The sequence below is a fragment of the Astyanax mexicanus genome, chromosome 1 (genome assembly GCF_023375975.1).
Source record: "Astyanax mexicanus isolate ESR-SI-001 chromosome 1, AstMex3_surface, whole genome shotgun sequence".
Classification (NCBI taxonomy): domain Eukaryota; kingdom Metazoa; phylum Chordata; class Actinopteri; order Characiformes; family Acestrorhamphidae; genus Astyanax; species Astyanax mexicanus.
The window spans coordinates 107,944,685-107,971,788 of record NC_064408.1 but is presented as its reverse complement, the minus strand read 5'-3'; the positions used below and the strand labels follow the sequence as shown (position 1 = coordinate 107,971,788).

Genomic DNA, 27,104 nt, shown 5'->3' with positions numbered 1-27,104 from the left:
CAAACTTGTCAGTATGACTTGACAGAAGCCCACAGTAAAGATTGTCTAATAGAAACTGGGGCAGGCCATTTCAAAACAAACATGTGTGTGAGGGTGACATATGTCAAACATATGTCTGTTGAAGGTGAGGTATGAGTTCACAAATTTGTCAGGATGACTTAACACACTGAAGACTGCCTCTGCTACTTGACAGAATTGACTCTGTCCTTAAATGACCTGACTAAGAAACTAGTTAAATGTTTTTATTAAAATTAATTTATTGCTACAAAATTTCAAGTACTGCTAACAAAGGCCTCAAAAGTTTATACAGTGTTGCTGTGTCCAGTGAGATCTATAAGCATCAATTTTGAGCTACAGAGAAAATCTGGGCTGTTTCTCACCCTTTCCCAGTACTACACAGTATTTAACTCAATCCATTCTAATACCTTAATTGTTGTTTGACCCAACTTTTAAGGACAGCTGCTTCAAACTTATCTGGCAGTTATGATTATTTTATGATTATTCTGTGAGGCTGAAACACTTTCAGTTTAAAAAATATATAGATAAAAAAAAAAAAAAAAACAAGGCAACACCGCATTATATTGTAAATTTAAAAACTTTATTTTACTTAGCTTTGCAATTCACATCCTCAGTGGAGACAGTTAACGGAATGTTGGCTGAAATAACTAAACGGCAGTGTTTGATTTGAAACATGGCATCGTGAGGTCATGATACAAACAAGGTGTTTTTAAAAAGAAAAGCAAAATGTCAGACCACATGGAGCTAAAAGATTTTCAGCACCGCAGTTTGTAACACTTTATTGCCATATTTTGAGGTATCTAACTGGGGTTGAGAATCTACCCCTCACACTACTTTGTGTGCATAGCTGGTATTAAGCTTGTTAAGTCACAAGACCTCATTCTCACAGGGATTTCAAATGGCTTTATTTTCTTTTTATTGGAAATTTGGCAGGAGCATTTGGGTCATGCTAATATACTGGTCCCGAGGAATGAAGGTCTTTGTAACTGGAAAAGTAGCAAGACTGCCACAGCAATAGAGGACCTCTTCACAGAGTGTGCTTGTCAAACAGGTATTCTCCCATGTGGCCGTTGGGCTCGCTTGAAGTGAGGCGTGTCAGACTGCTCAGGTAGTCGCCCAGTTTCTTAATGGTCTCGTGGCTGTCTGGAAGGAAGTGGCTCTCCAGAAAGTCACAGAGCTGAAGAAAACAAAAAGTGATCAAAGTTTAAGGTGGAGCTGCCATGACAGGTATAATTTAGTGCCTAATTTCAGCAGTAGAACAGGGAAAAACAAGCGCAATTGGGTATACAGTGAGGAAAATAAGTATTTGAACACCCTGTGACTTTGCAAGTTCTACCACTTAAAATTTTCATCTTAGGTGCATGTCCACTGTGAGAGACATATTTAAAAAATAAATAAAAATCCAGAAAACACAATTAGTTGATTTTTTAAAAATATTTATTTGTCTGTTGCTGCTGCAAATAAGTATTTGAACACCTGCCAAACAATTGCCACGCACCTAAGTTGAAAATTACAGACCCCTCCATGAGTTGCAAAGTCAAAGGGTGTTCAAATACTTATTTTTTCTCACTGAATACATTATATTAATACATCCAGGATGTAAAGCTATAGCAGCATTTAAATTGAGAATTTTTTGAGAGCTCTAATTGTATAAAGGGAAATGCAGGCAAAAATAACCTTTTTACTCAACTGAGAGGTGCAATTCCTTAATCCAGTTTTAAAACAAAAAATAAATAAATAAGACTTTATTATAAACACAACTTACATGAGGGTCAGTGTGTTTGCCTGCTATGCGGTGGACATCCAGCAGAGAGTTGTTCAGAGTTTTCTGGTACTCAAGAGAGAAAGAAATGGCATCATTGCCTCCCCTCCAGTCTTCACGAGTTGGCTTCTAGAGGTTGAAAAGTGGACAGTTTTAATATTTTGTATTTTATTTCACTGTGATGTTCTTTACAATGGCAACTTTACAGAACCAAAAAAACTTAACTAAACAAAAAAATTGATGCAAAAAAGGTTTTAATTTAAATCATTCTGCAGCTTCTGGTGCATTAATCATTGAATTTTGAAACAAATATGTGCCAGATTTACATTAAAATAAGATACAAGGTTTTTAGTGTTGAAGAACAAAAAAAACAAAAACAAAAAACATTAACAGTGCTTAGATTCTGCACTGTGTCCTTGCTCTCTATCATTATCTGCTCTATGATTATTGTAAGTGTAAATAGGAATATTACTGGAGCAATGAGAAACACTGGGCTGGCAACATAATAAAGACAAAGCAGAAGATCCTGCACAGAAGAAAAGACTTTAAACCGGGACCCACACTCACCGCAATAGTCTGAAGAAGAACTCTTCCACCTCTCATGTTTTGATACCCCAGCAAACGCTCAGCATGCTCCCTTTCCTTCACAGAGAGCTCCAGAAAATATTTGGAGAAGTTGGGCAGAGCCACATCGTCTCGGTCAAAATACATGCCCTGGGAGACCAACAGGGAACAGTAGGTGAAGCACAAATTTCTACAAGTTTTAAGCAATGGCCAACTGAATCAGCTTCGTAGAATAAACGTAGAGAAATGAACAAAAAGTAAGAGGGTCAGTGAGACATAAAAACATACCAAAGACAAGTAGGTGTAGGACGCTGTGAGCTTGATGTTGATGAGCTTATTAATGGCTCCCTCACTCTCTGAATGGAGGTTGTGTTTAACTACAGACTGCATCTGTAAGAACAAAATCAGAGGAAAAGATATGAGTATTTCCTTCAATTTCTTTTTAAATACCAGCTACATTTCAGCACGAGGTGTGAGGAGCTTTCACAGTAGAGTTCCAGTAGACTGATCCTGAAGTCTCTTCTTAGTTGGAGAAATAAGACCACTCTATCCATTAATTTTTTTTTCTAAAATATCATGAGAAATCTAGGGCTTTGACAAACTGCTAAAGACAGAAATTACATATCGTCGCTGTCCAATGAAAAACAGGTATGTCCAAAACAGCAACTTATCAAAACTTTTAATAGAAAACAATGTGAAAAGTTTACTTTTTGGTCTGTTCATCAAAATAATTTTGTCACAGTATAAGGGACAGTTTGTGTGTTCAAATTATGTAGTAAACTAAAAAAACAACAAAAATGGAGATACTTGTTTTTTATTGGACACCGACGATATGTTGTATGTTGATCTTGAGGAATTGGGTCATGATCTGGGGTTTTACTTGGGTCAACATGATTGACTTTTGACCCCAGCAGAAACACAAAAGTAAAGTGCAGCATAGAGTTTTATATAATATTGCCAACATGTTTGACATGATTAAAAAATAATAATAATAACTCCATATAGTGGCATCACAATATTCTTGAAAGTAGTCTATTTATTCCACTATTTGCTTAAAAAAATTGCAGTTTACATACATGCACTAAATATGCTGCATGGTATATTTTGTTGTTACATTACTTCATTTTGTCACACTATTATTGTTTAATACTAAATTAGTTTTGGTAGTTTTTTGTTTCTAACAGTATAAAACGTATTACATATTTATTGTGTTGTTGCATCAGTATATTCTAGAAACAAAGTTTTCATATTGCCAAGAATATTATCACAAAAAAAAAAAAAAACTGAATATTGTGATGCTATTTAAGGTCCATATCGCCCAACCTCTGCTAGCCTGACTAAACTAAAACGGTTTGTGTGTGGAATGACAAAGCATTAGCTACTTTATAAGACAGGAAATCAGCCAAACACACTTTGTAATTAGAATTAACTAGTTACAAAGTAAAGCAAACGAAATTAAAGCTGACTGCAGGACACATTCAGCATGGTGTTCTGTCGAGTTGTGCTACCCTGCTACACTAGTGTATATTTAATTATAAAATACAAAAAAAAAAAACAAAAAAAAAAAACAACACCTTATTTAAAAAATACTCCCTGTGGGATATTTGGAAAACCTGAATAATTAACCCCTATATCAAGGGACAGTTAAGGGTTAATAGGGGTGATTAGAACTCTAATCAACTCTAATCAAGAAACTACATTTTTTATTGCTCACTTATTATTATTACTTTTATAACTATGATCTGCCATTTACGCATTGGTAACATTCATACAAACAATACTAGGGGACTCCGGTGTTCTGTCGAATTGTGCTACCCATCGATATGTGCTTCTTACCACCAGAGCGCATGCGCGGACCCACATTTATTTTAAAGGTTTTTTTTTTGCGTAATTCTGGTTTACTTGTGTGCATTAAACAACCAAAGCACTGATGACTCACATGTATAAATGACAGCATGAGCATTTTCATATATAACGCATTTTTCTGCTATTTTTACGTTTAAATATACACTAGACCTTTAGACCCTGCGTCCATTTCAATGGACATCATGTATTTTCTTTTACAAATGTTTTATTAAACTTAAGACTAATTGAGACCAGTTTTTAGTCAGGATAGATATAATAAAGTTTATAAGCCAATGAAACAATAGCTTAGCCCCGCCCACTGCACTAAAACACACAGCACTTACTAATTGTATGCCATTTAGAACACTTTTTCCATGTTTAGTTTAGTGTTTAGGGAAGGCTTGTGAGCAAAAATGTCAATATCAAATCTAAAAAAAAAAGACAAAAAAAAAAAACTTTTAAGCACAGGCTTCCAATCAAATAGACATAAAAACAGTTACATATTTTAGATAAATGTGCAGTGTTTAGATTTGTGTGCATTGCAGACAGAAAACAGCATTATTTTATTATTAATAATATTTTATTTTTTTAACACTGGCACATTCAACAGGGTAGCATAACTCGTCAAAACATCGATTGTTTAATGCACCCAAGTAAAACCGGTGTAGAATCATAGAATGACCATAAAAACACGTGAACACGTTAAAAAAAATAATCAATTTGATTATTTTATTATTAATTTCCATTTTTTTTGCAATGACAGTGAGTGCAGATTGTTTAATGCACAAAAACACTAAAAGAGAACATTTTTTTTTTAAAGTGTAGGTTAGCGCATGCGCAAAGGCTTTAGGAAGCACGTATCGATGGGTAGCATAACTCGACAGAACACCCTGGAGATAAACACCGTTAGGATAGCTGTTAATCCTGACTGTATGTTTAGCTTTATTATTATTTACACAGAACAGGTCCTGTAGTTGTATAACTGCACAAACATGGATCACTTTAGCCAGTTACAGTGTTTTATAATACAGTGCAACGTTAGGTAGTTACCTAACGTGACCTGCAGCAGCAGCAGGTTAAAAACAGAGAGCAGACATGTGGATTAGTCAGTCTCAGTATCTGCACATTACTAATGAAACTGTGAGCTAAAGTGTGGGCTTACCTTTGGTCTCTTTACTGCTCGACAGTTCAGCCGCTCTGAGGTCCAGCAGTCTCTCTCTGCTCTGTGTGTGTGAGAGTGTGTGTTGGGTATGGAGTGAACTGTAGGGTCTTATTATTGTTCCTCCTCTCTGTGGTGAGGGGAGGCTTACATCCGGGTAAGAGGGCGGGGTAAAACACCACCACCTACTGGGGTGGAGAGAGAGGCTGGAGCAGAATCTCAGAGGTTGGATAATGTTTTGTGACATTACTTTATTTTGTCACATTATTATTGTTTTATACAAAATTAGTCTTGGTAGCTAAGTTTAAAAAATAGACAAAGTCAAATTTTTATAAATATATATTTTCCCTATTGAATGTATAAAACTGTTATATTTATAGAATACAATTAATATATTTATTTTGTTTCAGTAATATATTCTTGAAATAAATAAAATAAGAGAGAGTCTGGAGCAGAAGCTCAGAGGTTGGAGCTGGCTGTTATGGAGCCCCTAAGGTAGAGGTCTGCACTCCCGAAGGATTTGCGGGACCCGTTAAAAAAAAAAAAAAAAAAAAAAAAATATATATATATATATATATATATATATATATAATAATAATAATAATAATAATAATAATAATAATAATAATAATAATAATAATGACACCGTACTGTAACTTAGTAATGGAATCAGTCCATAATTCCCACTTTAATTCCCTCTACGACTGTGACATTTAAAGAACTGTATGCAGCTTTAAACTTTCATACCTCTATATTTGCACTACTGTTTCTATGAGTTCAGTTTACACTGGTACTGTCATTCCCTCTTTAAAACCCTCCAGCATACCTAACTGGTACACTCTCACTGTTATATTGCACCTTTGTCTTGTGTCTCTTGTCTCATATATGTCTAAATATGTGACCTTATTCGATTGTTCGTCTCTCATTATTGTATTATTTATAATTTTATTTAGCTGTACTTGCTGTACTTGCTGTTACCTCTGTATATCCTGTACATGTGCAGCATTGACAGTAAAACTACCTGACTTGACATATGTTTATTAATTTAACTGAATAACAGACATCCCAAGTTGCAAAAGTTGATTTCAGGGAGTATACCCCTGAATACAATATACAAATCAATTATATGTTTTTTGGATTATATGTAACTCGCGGGCATCAGGGAGCCACTACCGAAATGCGGGAGACTCCCGCAGCTTCAGGGAGACTTGGTTTGTCTGGAATAAAATGTTATATATTTTTTTATTCCTGAATCAATCCCTTCATCCAGTCCACATGCCTAAATCCACCTCTACTATAAACTTCTTGATCTGGCTGCAATCAGTGCTTAAATCTTGATCAGTGCATTCAGCACAGAAAACAAATAATTTCAAAACGAATTTCATGAGTATAATAGACGCACGACTGGCATTCACGGAAAGCTGCAAAGAAAAAAAGTGATGGGTTTGAGGTGGGTGACCATATCGGATTAAAACAAACGATTTTTGGCGAGAGAATGTGGTAACGGGACTAAAACAAGCGGGAGCGGGCAGGAACTACTTTTAAAAAGCAGTCCCATGCAGACCCCTCCCCCCAAGTGATATAAATACAGAGCCCCTAAGATGACATCAAGTAAAAAAAAAATTAAGGTGTGGGAATGAAATCCTAAGGCGTGGGAACTAGATAATTAAGGCGTGTGAATGAGATAAGTTCATGGCCACAATTTATTTTCTTCCTTCTGTTATCTTTTTATGAATGTAGAGTTGTAGAGCTCAGGGAATTTACTAATTGTTAATATTATTGTTAATAATCGAGGGCTAATCTAATAAAACATGTTGTGTTGACTGAGTGAGTTATAATAGAAGTTTTTTTGTGTTCTGTTCTTTAATACGTTTGAAAAAAGTGCAGAAATGAATAAAAAAAGAGTATTTCTACAACTGTTAGGCAAATAGTTTTGACTACTTGTGCCTTGAACTTGTGTTCCGGCCCACTGAGTAAGGAACATTTAATCAGAAAAGGTGGTTTCCAATTTCCTGTTCAACAGAAAATATTTAATTTGATCCCCAAAGTTAATTATTTAGAGAATTGTAGGTTTTATGTAGGTTTCACATCATCTGGCCCCTGTTACTGATGATGGATATTTTTTCTCAAATAGACTTTATATATTTTTAGACTACAGACATTTAATAAGTAACCCACTCTTTTACTTTTCACAAGGAAACTATACGCTCTGTGGGTTTTTAATATTTTTGTGCTGCAAAAAGGAAACAACCAGTGGATTTCTTCTTTATTATGCAGCTAGGCAGTTGTTGATTATTAACTGTTATAAAACTTTTAAAATGAAAAGTGTCTTAAAACAGGTCATGATTCGTCCTTAGAGAGGAAGTAAGATGGAAAGATAGTTTGATCACATCAAAGGTTCCAGTATAAGTAGGGCTTTGGGTGACTGGTGAGGAGACGGGTGTCAATAAAGAACTTCATTATTCTTCAGGGACTGTTTTTCCTGGTTGGATCATGGGACAAATCGTGCTGTCGCTGTTTTTGTGTCAATATGAGGCTCATGTTTGGGTAAGGCTGTTTTTATCTGTATCATACAAAAATCGAATTGTGTACAAAACTTCTGTTTCTGTCAATTTATGTATAGGTATACGTTTGAATAAAATTAATATTGTTGTTTTATTCTATAAATTACATTATTCCCAATAAAAATATTGTCATTAAGAGCATTTATTTGCAGAAAATGAGATTTCTGAAATTTCTGAAATAACATAGCAGAGATATGGAACAAGTTGATATTCATAAAGTTTTAAGAGTTCAGAAATCAATATTTGGTGAAATAACCCTGGTTTTTAATCACTGTTTTCATGCATGTTGTCCCCCACCAGTCTTACACACTGCTTTTGGATAACTTTATTCCACTCCTGATGTTATGATCTTTCATCTTCCTATTGATTATATTCTAGAGGTTTTCAATTTGGTAAAATTAAAGAAACCTAACATTTTTAAGTGGTCTTATTTCCAGAGCTGTATATATTTTATTCTCAATAATGAAAGTTTACTGCACAGAGGTTTAAGGCTAGAAAGTACATTATTTAAATCGATTTCTCTCAGACCTTAGAAAGGTTTTAGGGAATATGATCAAGAATATGAAAAAGATATTATAATATAAAAAAAACATAGATCATACATGTGACCTAGTTTGAAGAGCAAAGTTTGGTTCCAAATTTCTCCTGAAGGCCTCCAGTGAGCATGTGGATGTGTTTAATTCCATCAGCAGCTCATCTATTCAAATAAATAAATAAATAAAACATTAATTCACCAAACAACTCTTGATGCCAAGATGCCTGGATGAGAAGCTTTTTCATTCTAATATCATACAGAAAGAAAAATATACTGACCTTATATAGTCTGTCAGCTATAATGAGGCTAATACTTGCTAACATCACATGTATGACCAAACTTACTAAAATCTTCATTCATATCTCACAATGCCAAATATATCCACCAAGTTAATTTCATTCCTGTTAGTTGCTTCCAACTGAGTGCATTTTTTCTTTGATTATGAGTTTGTATAAATGGTTACTTGATAGTCATTATTTATATATTTTTCACTTCACAGGGGCAATTCCACTTAACACTGACATCTTTGTTCATATTTATGATAACATCCAGCTCTATCATTACAGCAGGAGCTCAGCCGATAATATTAAGTAAGATGTCTTGTTTCTGTTCTTCTTCTTCATCTTCTTATTATTCTATTTCTATTATCATCAAAGCCTTCATAGATATGGGCAAATCCGTTTCTGGGTGCACATGGAATAAGTTTATTAATAACCATATATAATGTTTTTTAATCTATAATATTAATATTTGATAGCATATTAAGCTAGTTTGTGCTATAAACTTGATTTTTTTCCTGCCATGTTTTATAGAGAGGAATGTGAATGTGACTGCACTCTGTTGGGATTTACAGAGTAACTCATCCTCAGTTACCTGTCTGACTGACCCTTCAGGTAATATATACCCTGGTGGAAAAAACAATATACTTAATTGTACTTAAAACATATTGAGAAATGTCAAAGTATGCTTTAAATATACCAACAGATTTATACACTAATTTAAAATATATTAAAAGTACCATAATATGCAATGTTTGAAAGTAAACTATTAAATAAACTACAATATAGTGTATAAAAATAGACTACTATGAAGTACACTTTTAGTTTAATGTAATTCAATATACTTCTACAATACTTATTTCCAAATATACTTTTGTATATTTTTAGTAGTGTGTTAAAAACAACTGTTAAAGTAGTTCACTTAAAGTGCAATGTATCATGTACCTTTTTATAAAGTAAATTAAATTACTATATTTAAATAATTTATAGTAAACATACTAAAAATTGTAGTAAAGTATATTAAAATATATTTTTATTCCCAACAAAGTATACTAAAAGTGTACTACTTACAAAAGACAAGAACAAGAAGCATATTTGTTCTCTAATGTAAAAATATTTAACATCAATTCTTAGTACATTTTTAATATACCTGGTGTATAATAGTGATACAGTTGTAACACTCAATAAATGTATTATAATTTTACTATAAGCATATGTAAAATATAAAGTAATATGTTTAAATGTTACTAAAGTATATTTAAAATAGTTCAATTTTTATACAATTAAAGTACAATAAGTACCAAAAATGTTGTTCCATTTTAGCACACTTTAAATATACTGATTATCAATGTGGCTACAAAAACACTTTGGTGCACTAAAGCATAATAATACTTTAACCTACTATTTTTTCACCAGGGTATACAGTATACTGTATATATGTATATACTGTATATAAAGGATAAGACACATAATATATATTTTTTATTTTAACAATCCAAAGCATCAAATAATATTAAATATCAAATATATGTTTTTTTTCAGGAGTTATAACAGGGGTTGTGGTAGCTGGTCTAGTGGTCATCAGTATCCTGTGTATCAGCATCTTTATATGGTGTCGCAGGACAGAGCTTTCCAGGTGGGTGCTGTTATTATTAATAAGATAAGGCCAGTTTTAACTTGACACACTCAGATTGCACATTCTCATTTTTTCAGGAAAAGGGATAGGTAATGTTTACCTTTTTGATTGATTTAAGGGATTTCTTGAATTCAGCAAGAATGGAGCAAGTGGTTAATATGATTATCTTGTTTTCATTTCTTCTCATTTGACAAAAAAATATAAATGAGACGATGAGATTTTACATCATAGTTGTATACAGGTTTTTCTTTGTATTTTACAATGTCTTATGTTAGACTTATGTTTCTTTAAAGCTGCATATTTTTCTATTAACCATATTTAATGTACATTTTATCTTTTTAAATACATTAAAATTTAAAAATCTAAATCATTGTAGAGACCCAGATATCTAATAACAAATATACCTAAGTATGATGCCATGCAGGGTTTGTTTAATGTGCTCATTTTGTCAATACTGTGTAGGATTAGCTTAGAATTTTCTGTTTTACTTCTTTTTCTCCAGAACAATTCCACAGAAACAGTTTCCAAAATACTTTAAATCCAAGAGTCGTGATGAGAACCGTGGCTTCAGAGTGGAATTTGAGGTAGAGTCTGTCAATTTTCCATACTCTCTTAACTTTTTGTGATTTGGGGTCATGTTATAGTCATCAATAAATCATTTTAAATCATCTTACAGTCCGTGCCATGGCACCAATTTAACTATCAACATTTTTTCACTTTACACATTACAAGCTATCTTTTCTAGATGCTGAATCTGTTTATTAATGCTGTTGTTTTGTTGATTACAGGAGTTAAAATCTGTGGGTACAGATCAGAGCTGTACAGCTGCTTTCCTTCCTAAAAACCAGAGCAAAAATAGATTCAGCAACATTCTGGCCTGTGAGTGTTACACACACACACACACATACACACACACACACACACACACACACACACACACACACACACACACACACAAATATAAAATTAACAAGATAGCAAATATACAGAAGCACATTGCTGCCACTTATGATAAAAACAACTTCAACATGTCGTTATAATGAGAAATCTTGTTTTTACGAGTTATCTCATTAAAACGACATAGTATGTTGTAATTATGAGAAAGTATCTTTTTTTTTATGAGTTATTGTGTCGTTAAAACGACATAGTATGTCATAATTATGAAATAAACATCTCATAATTATGAGAAAGTCTAGGCTTTATACAGAGAGGTCTGGTTTATTTTTACGCCTGTATAAATGCTGAGACTTCATAATTCTTTGCAGCGTTCGAATGCTTATGGATATACCATGAATGCCGCTCAATGACACTAAGATTTCCTTGTGATTTAAGCCAAATGTATAGTAGAATTTTATTAATTTAACTAACTGTGACATTTAGTCTGAGAAACGTTGTAGTGCGGTGGTAGACACACTAAACCTTCTTAAAATTACGAGATATTTATTTCATAGTATGTCGTTTTAACGATTTAACTCATAAAAACAAGATAGTTTCTCAAAATTACGATATACTTTGTAAATTTAATGACATAATAACTCATAAAAAAATACTTTCTCATAATTACGACATAGTATGTTGTTTTAATGACATAACTCGTAAAAACGAGATACTTTATCATAATGACGACACACCATGTCAATTTAACAATGTAATAACTTCTAAAAACCAGATACTTTATCGTAATTACGACATACTATGTCGTTTTAATGACATAACTTTAATGACATAACAATCTTGTTTTTTTTTCGTTATGACGACATTTTGAAGATTTTTTTAAATCATAAGTGACAGCAATATGCTTCCGTACAAATAGAATATTTTAGAATATTTTTTTTCCAATTTGTTTTTTATCTTTACTTTCTGTAGATGATTCATCTCGTGTGAAGCTCACTGTAGAGAACAGTGATGACTCTGACTATATCAATGCAAACTACATGCCTGTAAGTCCTACTCCAAATATACCAAAACATTATACAGAAATAACATACAGAAAAAGGTATGGTACACCTTCATGTACAATACATAGAGTGATTCAGTAGTAAATCATTTGTTGTTAAGTTATTGTTGGGAGTAATAAGCCATGTCTAAAGTACATTAACTGTACTTTGGTATTGTGTTCTATAGTACTATGACACGTTTGTGTATTCTTCGTGTTTGTGTGTGTGTATTTATGTGTGTTAGGGATACGGCATTGACAGCAGGCAGTACATAGCAGCTCAGGGTCCTCTGGCTTCTATGGTTGGTGATTTCTGGAGAATGGTGTGGGAACAGAAGTCTCAGGTCATTGTGATGCTGATTAACTGTACAGAGAGTGCACGGGTAAGTGTGTTTAAATATAGAGCAACAGCACCATCTACAGGACATCATTATTTAAAACAAAATTGGGATTCTCTTATTTTTCCTCAGTGAAAAAACTATAAAGCATTGTTATTTACCAATAGTTGGTTAAAATGAGATACCATGAGATTTTTAGACTCTTTCCCTTATTGCTCTGCAGATTAAGTGTGAACAGTACTGGCCAGAGAACCGCAGTCCCTGTGCTTATGGCAACCTGATGATCAGTGTCCAATCAGAGCAGAAAGTGAAAAGCTGGACTGTGCGGGAATTTAGTGTGAAAGATGTGAGTTAGTGCTTAAATTGTATGAAATTGTAGATGTTAAAATACTTTCAGTCGTACATTTATTAACCTTTTTTTATTATGTTATCTAATATTTTACTTATCATCACTGTCCAATAAAAAACAAGTGTCCTACATAATTTTAACACACAAACTATTATACACAACACATTATACTGTATTAAAATATCATAATGAATTGACCAAAAGAAATTCTCCAAATTGACCTGAAACAAACTCTTTTCACACTGACTTCCATCGAAAGTTAAGAAGTAAAGTTTTCTCCTGTAAAGTTGCTGTTTTAGGGATACTTGTTTTACAATGTTATCTGTTTATTTTAGCATATTAAACTCTTTTTTACATGAGATAACATTACAGAATAGTCTAATAACCTTTTCAAACATCTCTTTTATTGTGAATGTCTGTGTGTATATTTGTGTGTGTGTGTGTGTGTAGACTGTAAGTTCTGATGAGCGGAAAGTGCATCACTTCCAGTTCACAGCTTGGCCTCATATTGGAGTTCCCTGTGACACTGAGGAGCTGATGCAGTTCAGAGGGATTGTCCGGCAGCACATAGAGAGTTTCTCATCCACAGGACCTACAGTAGTGCACTGCAGGTAAACACGTCACAACCTGTACTGACTGCCCACAGATCTACACTATATACTGACTGTAGATCAGTGGTGGACTCAGTGGTGGAGACAAAGAAAGAGCAGCCACTGCAAGATATAGAGCCTGTACATTCTACAGGAGGTGTGGCTCAAACTAAGAAAAAATAGATGTTTAAGTTTAAGTTTGGGAATATATATTTTTCATTTGTTTATCGCTGACAACAATTCACTTTGTCTTGTAGCATCAAATACAGTTTCTAAATTGTAAGGGCATCTAAAGGGCACCTTACTTTACATTTAGCCCCTTAACAGGCCAACTTTTTTGTTCATTTCCTGCCTGATATTACATGCCTAAATGTTGGGGATATATATTTTTTATATAGTTTTAATGTTTGATAAGAAACATTACTGCAAATCCTAAATGTAATTGTAATAAACAAAATTGAAGTAAATTTGCTTAAATGTTTAAAAATATAATGAATAACAATCATAAAATTGACATTTCATAAACTTCATTTATAGTATCAGTTTTTTTCCTGAATACAAAACAAAACTTTATGTTCTCCAAACCTTTAGTTTCGTTATGTTTGTCTAGTTTTTACGTCTATTTTTAAACCTGCTGAATTTGGGTTTCTGTTATTATTAATTATTAAGTAGAAAGGAGAGAAAACAGGCAGCTTCTCCAAGTGTCCTGTAGGAGCAGATTTTTTTCTATATTGAAAACTAATACTGAGTCATCCAGACTATGAAGGAACACATAAAGAATCATGTAGTAACTTAAAAGTATCAAACAAATAGGCATGTATGTGCTCTTATCAGGGCTGCTGTTCACATGTAGTTTCTGAGGCTGATGAACTTATGCTGTGCAACAGAAGTAACTCTTGGTCTCATCAGGTGGTCCTGATGAGAGCCAGTTTCATCGTAACATTTTGATGGTGTTTCAGACTGCACTTGAGCATACTTTCTTCTTTGATTTTTTTCAGATTGAGTGTCCTTCATTTCCTAAAATATTTTTATTATTTACTTAGTTGAGTAGTTCTTGCCATGATATAATTTAGAACATTACTCAAATAGGAATATTTACTGTATACCAACTCTACCTCATACATATTAGGAGAGCAAGAAGTTTAGCACAGCTGTTAACTGAAAATTCATATTCCAGGTGACTCAACCTCATAAAGCTGACTGAGAAAATCCAAAAAAGATGTGCAAAGCTGCATCTAAGCAAAAGATTTGCCTACTTCAAATAATCTAAAATATAAAACATATTGTGGTTTGTTTAACACTTTTTTGGTTAATAAATAATCCTTTGTTCAATTCATAGTGTGTAAGACTTTAGTATTTTAAAATACTAAAAAAAACACTGGATTAAAGGTGTTTACAAATTGTAACTGGTACTGTAAGTGCATGTGCAATGCAACTTTATATACAAATTTTATTGTGTAGTAAGATGACTGCTGTGTATTTGTGTGTGTGTTTGTTTGTGTGTGTGTGCTCTGCAGTGCTGGAGTGGACAGGACTGGAGTTTTTATCGCTCTGGATACAGTACTGCAGCAACTTGAGAAAGAGAAAGCAATTAGCATTGCTGCCTGTGTACATCGCATGAGGCTCAACCGACCCCTTATGGTGCAGACTGAGGTACACCATAAAATAATGAATAAAAAATATTTTTGTTTTATTGAAAGTTTTATTTCAAAGGAAACACTGACTTAGCAGGCATCCCAACACTTTTGTCCATGCCGGTTACATGTTAGATTATGTCTTATGTATCTTTTTACCTCACCAGATATAAAAAAATATATATTATTAAAGAAAACACAAAATGACCTGGTTTGAAATCTGAAAACAGCGTAAAAAGCAGGTTCTGATAATGTGTTTAAAACCTCCAGCAGCACTGCTGTGTCTGATCCACCCCTACCAGAACAAACCATCATGCCCATACTTAAATAATACCTGCTCTGTGGTGGTCCTGACCATTAAAGAACAGAGTGAATGGAGGATGATAAAGTATGCAGAGAAACAGACTAATACTGAATACAGTATGTAGTTATAGAACTACACAGTGCTCTACTGAAGAACTTGCTGGTTTTCATGACCAATGTAGGAAAATAATAGCAATAGTAACAGTTGCCTAGTGATATAAACTATTAATTAACTGTTTTAGCACAGTTAACATAGATTATTATTTTTTGTTGCATTAAATGGATAATTTGTATTGAACATTTATACCTGTATGAAGGCAGAAATGTTTCTGGTATCTACATTTTGATTTATATACAATGATACAATGTTTTTAAACACTATTTAACATCTTTTTTCTCTTGCAGGATCAATATGTGTTCCTGCACCAGTGTGTCATGGATTTGCTTCAGTCAAAGAATAACTTTATCTCAAAGTCTGCATATGAAAACCCAAACATTTATGAAGACCCAGATATGCATGACAATTCTAATTCCTATGAAAATACAGAAATCAGTGACATTCCAGATATCTATGAAATTCCAGATATCAGTGAAATTCCAGATATCTATGAAATTCCAGATATCAGTGAAATTCCAGATATCTATGAAATTCCAGATATCAATGAAATTCCAGATACGGACTATGCAGTTTCTTTTGAGCTCCCACCATATCATACAGAAAACTCAAGTGTATAAACAGTTTGTGCGCATCATTACCTGACCCCTATTTTTGATTATCAGAAATATTTAAAATATTACAAAAATGTCAGCATTCTTTAAACACAGGACTAATTTAGAATAAAAAAACTCTATAAACAGGAGGACACTATGTTCACATTATTCGCACTGAGATACAAAACATTAACTAAAGTCACATGATGAGTACTATGTATTTTATTTATATATATTTTTGTAAATACTTATACTTATATAATTGCTGTCCAATTATAAACAAGTATATCCATTTTTAACAATTTTTAGTTTACTACATAATTTAAACACACAAACTGTACTTAACACTGGTATCATTTCTTGATGAATGGTCCAATGTGAAATGAAATGAACTCTTACATTGACTTCCATTAAAAGTTAAGAAGGTTTTATCAATCTTCTGTTAAGTTGCTGGACATGAACAGTGTCGATATACAAAACGTTTTTACAGCTAGACTTGCTATAAAATGTTTATTATACACAGAGTTAGCATTTTGCATTATAGTCAGTGTAGTTACCTATTAATAATCAGCCTTATGATGGTATATCTACAGTACAGGCCAAAAAGTTGGACACACCTTCTCATTCAATGCGTTTTCTTATTTTCATGACTATTTACTTTGTAGATTCTGAAGGCATCAAAACTATTCATTAACACATGTGGAGCACAATGGCCAGGATTAAACTTTACTCACAAGAGAACGCCTCACAACATATATCAGCATATACAGCTCTGGAAAAAAATAAGATAAAATAGAATGATGAGTTTCTTTAACAAATTGAAAACCTCTGGAATATAATCAAGAGGAAGATGGATGATCACAAGCCATCAAACCAAGCTGAACTGCTTGGATTTTTGCACCAGGAGTGGAATAAAGTTCCAAAGCAGTGTGTAAGACTGGTGGAAGAGAACATGCCAAGATGCATGAAAACTGTGATTTAAAACCAGGGTTATTCCACCAAGTATTGATTTCTGAACTCTTAAAACTTCATGAATATGAATTTGTTTTCTTTGCAAAGTTTTGCATCTTTTTTCTCATTTTCTGCAAATAAATGCTCTAAATGACAATATTTTTCTTGGAATTTGGGGTGTTGGATGTTGGAATGCTGTCAATAAAACAACAATGTTCATTTTATTTAAACATATACCTATAAATAGCAAAATTAGAGAAGCTGATTCAGAAACTGAAGTGGTCTCTTAATTTTTTTCCTGAGCTGTATGTCCAATGAAAAACAAGTATCTGCATTTTTGTTGATTTTAAGTTTACTACATAACGTGAGCAGACAAACTGTCACTAACTCTGTCTTAAACATTTCTTGAAGAATGGGCCAATAGAAATTATTTTAAATGAACTCAACTTTTTTTAAACTGACTTGTATTGAAGGTTAAGATGATTTTATCTCTCTCCTGTAAAGTTGCTGTTTTGAAGATACATGTTTTCATTGGACGGCGACAATATACAGGTGTGCATTCCCAAGCAATCGCTTGTAGTAATACTTTGTGATCTGTTTACATGCTTCTATCCCATGACTTATGGCTTGTCAGGCAGGTTTAATATTTTAGGAACTGTTTTTATGTTTTACTTTTTTAAATAGATGTTCCTTGAGGGATGATTGTATTTCCCTCTTTTACAACACCTCTCTGATATTTTCTAACAGGGTGGTTAATTTGGTTTTAAAAATATGCTACTGGTGCAGAACTTAAAATAACAGTGTAAAGCATTTCTCTCTCTGGTGCCATTGCTGATTGATAGCAATTTATGTATGATTTGAATATGTATTTTTATATATATGACGTACTAGATGATTTATATACAAATGGTTTCATGAGTAAAAGAAATAACAAAGACAACAAAAACATCAACAATAATGAAAGGGAGTATTAGGATATATGAAACAGAGTGACAACTCAAAGGCAGAGAATCAGAGAAGAATAGGAAGGGGAGGACAGAGTCTGAAGAGCTTTGATATTTAGATTACATAGAGACATGGCATTAAATCAGGCTATGAGACATTCTTAAGGAGTTTAAAACAGAAGCTTTTAACAGTAACAGTCTGGTCAAGGGTTCTGGCACTAGTAGAGCTGAGGAAGCTGAGGACTGGAGTTAGTAGAGTAATTAATTATTCTTTATGGACTGTTTTTCCTGGTTGGATCATGGGACATCTTATGCTGTTACTGGTTCTGTGCCACTGTGTCACTCCTACATCGGTAAGCTAGTGTTTTTTAGATGTAGTGTCTATAAATCTTCTGTTTCTATCATTGACTTTTTATTAATATTTAAATGGTAAAAGTGTCTTAGCCTGCAGGTGGGTCATAAATTAATAAATGTTACATAATAATGTTTTTATAACATCATTCATGTTATCCTTTATGTACAATTAGGTGGAAAAGAGTGATTTTGAAGATACATTTGATAAATCGACTTATTTTAATAAATAGTAGACAACATACAAAGCTGAGTCTGTTATTCCTCAAATATAAAACATAGTTGTCCATAACAGATGTAAATACTCAGTAAGTGGCAAAGTATAACATAATACAACAATTTATTTAATTTACAAGTCACAAATATAGTAGTTTCACATGATAAATACAAATAAATGTTCATACTATGTGACTATTCATAAATGTGGGCAGTGATCTTGTTAAAGAACATGTATCTATTATGTCCCATATATTATAATGAATATAGGAACTATTAATTATAATAATATTTAATAAAATTGTAGAAACACATTTTAAGATTGTGTACCATATGAACTGCACAATATATATATTTTAAGTAAAGCTAACCCATTAAATCATTAGTTGGCTCAAAAAGAGGTGGGTACTTACTCATATATATTTTGTTTTTTCCCCTTTGATTACTTCTTTCTGGAACAAGGTAAATAAAAAAGGTTAAAAAATATTCAGTTGCACCAAAGTGAGTGAGTCTTGGTTTTTTATACCAGCTCTAGGTGAGGACAAGATCACTCTATCTCGCTAATAAGCTGTTGTTCGTCTTAATTGTATCCTAATTAAGTGGCTTGATGATAAGCCACCCACAATTAACCTCTAGCATAATAAAAATTGCTTTTGAGTGTTTATGTTCCAGAATTAAAGATCTCTGTTTTTACTAAGACGTTCTGGACAATGTTATTATTGAGACTTCTGACTAAGTCTATTTTTTATGTTAATATATGGCTGAAGTATTTATTTTATTCACTATAATGTCTGTATAGCTATAGTCTCTTCCTACCATTGTTTTCTTTTTGTTTGTTTGTTTGGGGTTCCTTGTGTTTGTTTTCTCCTTCTTTGTAATTGAAATGAAAAATTGAATTAAAATTGAAAGTAATGTTAACTTTACTTTAAATAGTAATGTTAATGAATGTATTATGTTATAGTGTTTCCACATACCATTTTTTTTAGTTGGGTTGTTGTGTAACAATCTACACAATTGTCTTAATCAGTACAAAATTAGTAACAAAATCAAAAATTAATCTGTAAGTTTAATGACCAATCCCCATTTTTTTTTACCAAAAAGAAATATAAGACAAAATATACATCTAAAGCACCACCTTAAGAAACTTGGATCATTTTAAGCCTTAAACAGTTGTTTTAAGTTGTTTAATTCCTCTTCATATCATTTGAAATGTAGGAACACAGGAAACTGAAACTACTGAACATCTGCCATGTTATCTGCTAAGCAATGATTTAATGTAGAAATATGTGCTGAAGGTGTAAGAGAATAGTCATTGATGTTTCACACAGAAAAATAAATATGTCCATTGTTGTACAAATTCCATTTGATAGTTTATTTAATTGACCATCTTTACTAGTAAAATGATTGAAGACAGAGATGAATATGAAACTCTGAAACTGAGCTTTGTGACTCAATTAATTAATTTAATTTAAATGTGCACAATATGTACTCATAAACAAAGTGTATAGACATAATAAAACAATCAGGTAGTATAGCAGACAGACACAGAAAGTTATTAAGAATTACATCAGATCTGTTATACAGCCTTTCTGTTTGTGCTTCTACATTCCAAACACAAATAAAGAGCATTTTTATAATCAAATGCCAAAGAGTAGTGTACACAAATGAGATCATCACAGCTCACATCTGTGGACAGAGAAACAGGAAGAACAACACGTTTCTTTCATCTGTATTCACCGCAGACTAAACAAAGCTAGCTAGATGGAAATCTTGCAAATGTACAAAGATAGTTCAGTATGCCACTATAACATGTAAACTTTACTTTAACAAGAAAATAAGATAACAACAATAAGATAATACAAGTTTTACATATAACTATCATTCTACATTGTATTAAAGTGTAAACAAACAGTACCTCTAGATCTATTTTTTATTTTTCAGACACTTAATTTATAATACAACCACCCAATATTTAACCTCATAATTTAATAGGGTCTTCCAAAAACAAAATCAATGTGAATCAATCACCTGCATGCCATACCAAGCAACACAATTATTGACAAAAAGATAAGAAGCCTAATACAGGAAATTGATCTCTAATGTACTGTAAAATTATTTATGCAAGTTTGGACTGATTTAGCCATTACTGCGTCAATATTTTTGAGCAAAAAGTTGCCAGATATACAGCTCTGGAAAAAAATAAGAGATAAATAAAAATGGTGAATTTCTTTGATTTTACCAAATTGAAAACCTCTGGAATATAATCAAGAGGAAGATGGATGATCACAAACCATCACACCAAACTGAACTGCTTGATTTTGCACCAGGAGTGGCATAAAGTTATCCAAAATCAGTGTGTAAGACTGGTGGAGGAAAACATGCCAATATGCATGAAAACTGTGATTAAAAAACAGGGTTATTTCACCAAATATAGATTTCTGAACTCTTAAAACTTAATGAATATGAACTTGTTTTCTTGGCATTATTTGAGGTCTGAAAGATCTGCATCTTTTTTGTTATTTCAGCCATTTCTCATTTTCTGCAAATAAATGCTCTAAATGAAAATATTGTTATTTGGAATTTGGGAGAAATTTTGTCCGTAGTTTACAGTGGATTTAGAAACTGAATTGATCTTTTATTTTTTTCCACAGCTGTATATAGAGACTCTCTTAGATCTAAGACGTTAATGTGAGTTGTAAAGCAGATCAATAAACAACAAAGTTTCAGCGTCTAAAATTTAGAATTTCATGTTGCACGGGTGTGAACATTATAACATTTATCAGACGCTGGTGTGAGATTTTTTTGAAGATTTAAAACTCAGAACTCTCAAAATCTCAACGTCAGCTGTCATGACCAATTCTACATCAAATAGATGGAGGCATTATACATTGTTCTGGTTGTGTCATGACCTACATTCATCCAGATCACAGTGTTTACTGGCGTTGGTGGTAAGCTGGGGTTAAACATCCTTGCCAGTAATGTTATTCCAAATACAAACAAAAGTTTATATAAACAAATACCAAGCAGTGTGCTCTGCTGTACACATACAAATCTTTTACACCTCACTTCTTTGGAAAGGCAAACAGATCTGACAACAAGTATTATGTCTGTAAACACATGAAAGAGTAAACAATGCAGGTTACAATGGAAATGTTGTCCTTAAATAAATTCAAGTAGGGTAAACTTTAACTTGCTGTTTATTGGTCCCATGTATTCACAGCATTGTATTTGTTCTATATAATATAAAACACAAGTAAAAAGTATTCAGCATGTTTAAAAATGTTACAATAAATGACACTTTGTAACAAAAACAATGTCATTTTTCTGTACATTATTATTTTACTGTTCGTAATTTGCTTTTTAAAGTATGCTGTGATAAAACACAACAGCCAATTACTGTGATCCTACTTACAGTAGTGTGATTATCAAAATAATAATAAAACTTAAAATAATTTAGTAGCCTTATTCAGGGTTAATTCCCCTTTTAACCAATATATTTCCACAACTTTATATGACTTTTCCATGCCTTTGTGGCAAATTGTCATGACCATACAATATTTGAGTGCACACATGGACAATAAAACTAAAAATCGAGTTCAAAATTGATTATAGTAGGCCTGTATCTTACCAAAAAAAAAAAAAAAACCTCTGGGTGGGTAGATGGCGCTCTCTCCCCACATCACTCCAAAGGATGATGCCGATCAGCACAAGACATCTGTGAGCTGATGTATCAGAACCGAGTCGCTGCACTTTTCTCTGAGTGCGCTGTGATGCTACACAGCAATGCTTCATCAGCAGCAGTTTAAAAAGAGATGGTGGCTGACTTCACATGTATCGGAGGAGGCATGTGCTAGTCTTCACCCTCCTGATATTGGAATATTACTAGAGGTAGGAGGAGTCCTAATGAGTGGGTTTGGTAATTGGTCGTGTAAATTGGGGAGAAAATGGGAAAAAAAAAGATCAGGAGTAAAAGATTGTCATTATAGTACCTAATACAGTACCAATACAATACTTTAACACTAACATAAATGAGTGTATGTCTGGTATATCTGATATTTATACATATAACTGCTGTATTAGCTTTGTAGTCTGGTGCGCAGATAGGTGCTGCTTCTCCCTTTGTAGCAAGCTAGTGATGGATCTGCACAAACATTAAATGATTTTTAAAACCAAAGTAGCTTTTCTCATTCAATAAATGGAAGCGCAAATAATTTGTAGATGTCCAAATGTCCAAGAAAAAGAAATACCAAAATTTTCCAGGCATGGAAATCACTATCTTCAATTTCCATGACATTTCCAGGTTTTTCATAACCGTACAAACGCTGCCAGCAAGTTATTGTACATTTCACAGTGTTATTTTTACAGTGTAGACCACACCTGCACCTACATAGAAATTAAGCCATGATCTTGTTTAGCATGACTGCATGTTGCTAATGGTCATGTAATATTATGATGATTTGATATTCATAATTTATATCATTATTCTCTTCACAGGGACAATCCAATTTAACTCCAGCACATTTGACTACAGCTATGGTAACACCGATCTTTACCACCACAACAGAAGTGCAGATAAATCTATCATGTAAATATTTTTTTATTAGTTTATTATTTTTATTATTATCATTCTCTGATTGTTAATCTCTAAGCCTTCACATAGCTGGATTAAAATCAAATGTCCTTAATGTTAAATTCATGACAAACCATAGGTAGTCCTGCATCATATTGGTAAAATAACTAACATTGCATTATAATGCAACATTTAACTGCGATATGTATTTTACATTAAAACATACAGGGTTGTTCAACAGAAAATACCATGAGGCCATTAAAATCCCTGTTTATATCAAATATTGAAGTAAAATTGATGACAGATTGCTGATTGTTGAACCTTTTAAAATGTAATTGTAACATAATCTGAAGAAATACTATTTTATGAAACATAATCTAATTTATTTATGATACTAGAGCTGAGAGGTTAATTGAATTAATTTGTTTAATTGTATTACAAATAATTGTATAGAAGCTTCAGAGGGAATCTCAATAGATAGGAATTTGCTTCTGTCAGAAACCTGTAAAGAACTCTTTTATGTTGCAGTAAATTACATATTTTACACTTTTTTTAAGGTTAAAGGGAGCTGCGTACTCTTCGTAAAAAAAAACCTAAATAAATAAAGAGATAAATAAATAATTAATTTTAAATTTTGCTGTTTGTTTACAAATAGAAAAATACTTGTTATGTAGCAGTTTAAATTATAATTGAGAATTGCTCATATATAGAAGGAAATATCAAGATTTTTTTTTTACAATATCTTCCAGCCCTACACATTACTTTTGGATTACATGCCTATTAAAGCCATACTTTATATTATAAACAATGATATATATGAGCAACGGATCCAGTGTTACCACTAACAAATCTCTCACTTTCTCTCTCACGCTCATTCTCTCTCTTTCTCTCTCTCTCTCTCAGCTCCATCCAATGTGGACAGTGTGTCTGCACTGAAAGGAGAGGAAAGCACTGAATCCACTTTTACCAGTGACTCCAGTAAGTAGAGGAATAGCAATAAAGTGTGCATTAGTGTATATAAGAAAACACTTGAAAATACAAACGTGTACAAGCTAATCTCTCTCTCTCTCTTGTTCAGCTTCATCCAGTGTCAACAGTGAGTCTTCATTTACAGGAGTGATGAGCACTGAATCCACTGTTACCAGTAACACCAGTAAGTAGAGACACAACATTGGTATGGTGTTTTTGGGTGATTGCTTTGATTTTAGTAAATGGTTGCTATGGTGTTGCTAACTGGTTTCACACCTGATTCTGTCTCATAGCTTCACCCAGTGTCAACAGTGAATCTTCATTTACAGGAGTGAGGAGCAGTGAATCCACTGTTACCAGTGACACCAGTAAGTAGAGACACAGCAATGGTATGGCGTTTTTTTTGTGATTGTTTTCATTTTATTAAATGGTTGCTGTGGTGTTGCTAACTGGTTTCACTGTTGATGCTGTTTTACAGCTTCATCCAGTGTCAACAGTGAGTCTTCATTTACAGAAGTGACGAGCAGTGAATCCACTGTTACCAGTGACACCAGTAAGTAGATACCCAATGTTGTTATGGTGTTTCTGTGTGATTGCTTTGATTTTATTAAATGGTTGCTGTGGTGTTGCTAACTGGTTTCATGATTTATGCTGTCTCACTCTCTCTCCAGCAGCTTCACCCAGTGACAACAGTGAGTCTTCATTTACAGGAGTGACGAGCAGTGAATCCACTGATACCAGTGACACCAGTAAGTAGAGACACAACATTGGTATGGTGTTTTTGGGTGATTGCTTTGATTTTAGTAAATGGTTGCTATGGTGTTGCTAACTGGTTTCACACCCGATTCTGTCTCATAGCTTCACCCAGTGTCAACAGTGAATCTTCATTTACAGGAGTGACGAGCAGTGAATCCACTGTTACCAGTGACACCAGTAAGTAGAGACACAGCAATGGTATGGCGTTTTTGGGTGATTGTTTTCATTTTATTGAATGGTTGCTGTGGTGTTGCTAACTGGTTTCATAATTGATGATGTTTTAAAGCTTCACCCAGTGTCAACAGTGAGTCTTTATTTACAGAAGTGACGAACAGTGAATCCACTGTTACCAGTGACACCAGTAAGTAGATACCCAATGTTGTTATGGTGTTTCTGTGTGATTGCTTTGATTTTATTAAATGGTTGCTGTGGTGTTGCTAACTGGTTTCACTGTTGATGCTGTTTTACAGGTTCATCCAGTGTCAATAGTGAGTCTTTATTTACAGGAGTGACGAACAGTGAATCCACTGATACCAGTGACACCAGTAAGTAGAGACACAGCAATGGTATGGCGTTTTTGTGTGATTGTTTTAATTTTATTAAATGGTTCCTGTGGTGTTGCTAACTGGTTTCACTGTTGATGCTGTTTTACAGGTTCATCCAGTGTCAACAGTGAGTCTTTATTTACAGAAGTGACGAACAGTGAATCCACTGTTACCAGTGACACCAGTAAGTAGATACCCAATGTTGTTATGGTGTTTCTGTGTGATTGCTTTGATTATATTAAATGGTTGTTGTGGTGTTGCTAACTGGTTTCACAATTGATGCTTTTTCACTCTTTATCCAGCAGCTTCATCCAGTGTCAACAGTGAGTCTTCATTTACAGAAGTGACGAGCAGTGAATCCACTGTTACCAGTGACACCAGTAAGTAGAGACACAGCAATGGTATGGCGTTTTTGGGTGATTGTTTTCATTTTATTGAATGGTTGCTGTGGTGTTGCTAACTGGTTTCATAATTGATGCTGTCTCACTCTCTCTCCAGCAGCTTCACCCAGTGACAACAGTGAGTCTTCATTTACAGGAGTGATGAGCAGTGAATCCACTGATACCAGTGACACCAGTAAGTAGATACCCAATGTTGGTATGGTGTTTCTGTGTGATTGCTTTGATTTTATTAAATGGTTGCTGTGGTGTTGCTAACTGGTTTCATGATTGATGCTGTCTCACTCTCTCTCCAGCAGCTTCACCCAGTGACAACAGTGAGTCTTCATTTACAGGAGTGACGAGCAGTGAATGCACTGATACCAGTGACACCAGTAAGTAGAGACACAACATTGGTATGGTGTTTTTGGGTGATTGCTTTGATTTTAGTAAATGGTTGCTATGGTGTTGCTAACTGGTTTCACACCTGATTCTGTCTCATAGCTTCACCCAGTGTCAACAGTGAATCTTCATTTACAGGAGTGACGAGCAGTGAATCCACTGTTACCAGTGACACCAGTAAGTAGAGACACAGCAATGGTATGGTGTTTCTGTGTGATTGTTTTCATTTTATTAAATGGTTGCTGTGGTGTTGCTAACTGGTTTCACTGTTGATGCTGTTTTACAGCTTCATCCAGTGTCAACAGTGAGTCTTCATTTACAGAAGTGACGATCACTGAATCCACTGTTACCAGTGACACCAGTAAGTAGATACCCAATGTTGTTATGGTGTTTCTGTGTGATTGCTTTGATTTTATTAAATGGTTGCTGTGGTGTTGCTAACTGGTTTCATGATTTATGCTGTCTCACTCTCTCTCCAGCAGCTTCACCCAGTGACAACAGTGAGTCTTCATTTACAGGAGTGACGAGCAGTGAATCCACTGTTACCAGTGACACCAGTAAGTAGAGACACAGCAATGGTATGGCGTTTTTGGGTGATTGTTTTCATTTTATTGAATGGTTGCTGTGGTGTTGCTAACTGGTTTCATAATTGATGATGTTTTAAAGCTTCACCCAGTGTCAACAGTGAGTCTTTATTTACAGAAGTGACGAGCAGTGAATCCACTGTTACCAGTGACACCAGTAAGTAGATACCCAATGTTGGTATGGTGTTTCTGTGTGATTGCTTTGATTATATTAAAT

General features: G+C 33.6%; 2 protein-coding genes across 2 annotated transcripts; one reads left to right on the top strand and one right to left on the bottom strand.

Annotated features, from left to right (window-relative positions):
* Nucleotides 1-576: 576 nt before the first annotated feature.
* Nucleotides 577-5,495, bottom strand: zgc:56095 (Ferritin, lower subunit-like). The gene is made up of 5 exons (XM_049463900.1): nt 5,352-5,495; nt 2,633-2,734; nt 2,348-2,494; nt 1,784-1,909; nt 577-1,195 (listed from the first exon to the last, which is right to left on the bottom strand). Exons 2-5 carry the CDS (start codon nt 2,732-2,734, stop codon nt 1,046-1,048), a joined length of 525 nt encoding a protein of 174 aa, XP_049319857.1. The 5' UTR covers nt 5,352-5,495; the 3' UTR covers nt 577-1,045.
* A 3,767-nt stretch (nt 5,496-9,262) lies between these two features.
* On the top strand, nt 9,263-16,260 carry LOC103030535 (receptor-type tyrosine-protein phosphatase H). Its single transcript, XM_007239769.4, has 10 exons — nt 9,263-9,340; nt 10,268-10,361; nt 10,864-10,945; nt 11,150-11,240; nt 12,228-12,301; nt 12,543-12,680; nt 12,859-12,981; nt 13,435-13,595; nt 15,092-15,227; nt 15,917-16,260. Exons 5-10 carry the CDS (start codon nt 12,296-12,298, stop codon nt 16,244-16,246), a joined length of 894 nt encoding a protein of 297 aa, XP_007239831.3. The 5' UTR covers nt 9,263-9,340; nt 10,268-10,361; nt 10,864-10,945; nt 11,150-11,240; nt 12,228-12,295; the 3' UTR covers nt 16,247-16,260.
* Nucleotides 16,261-27,104: the final 10,844 nt, after the last annotated feature.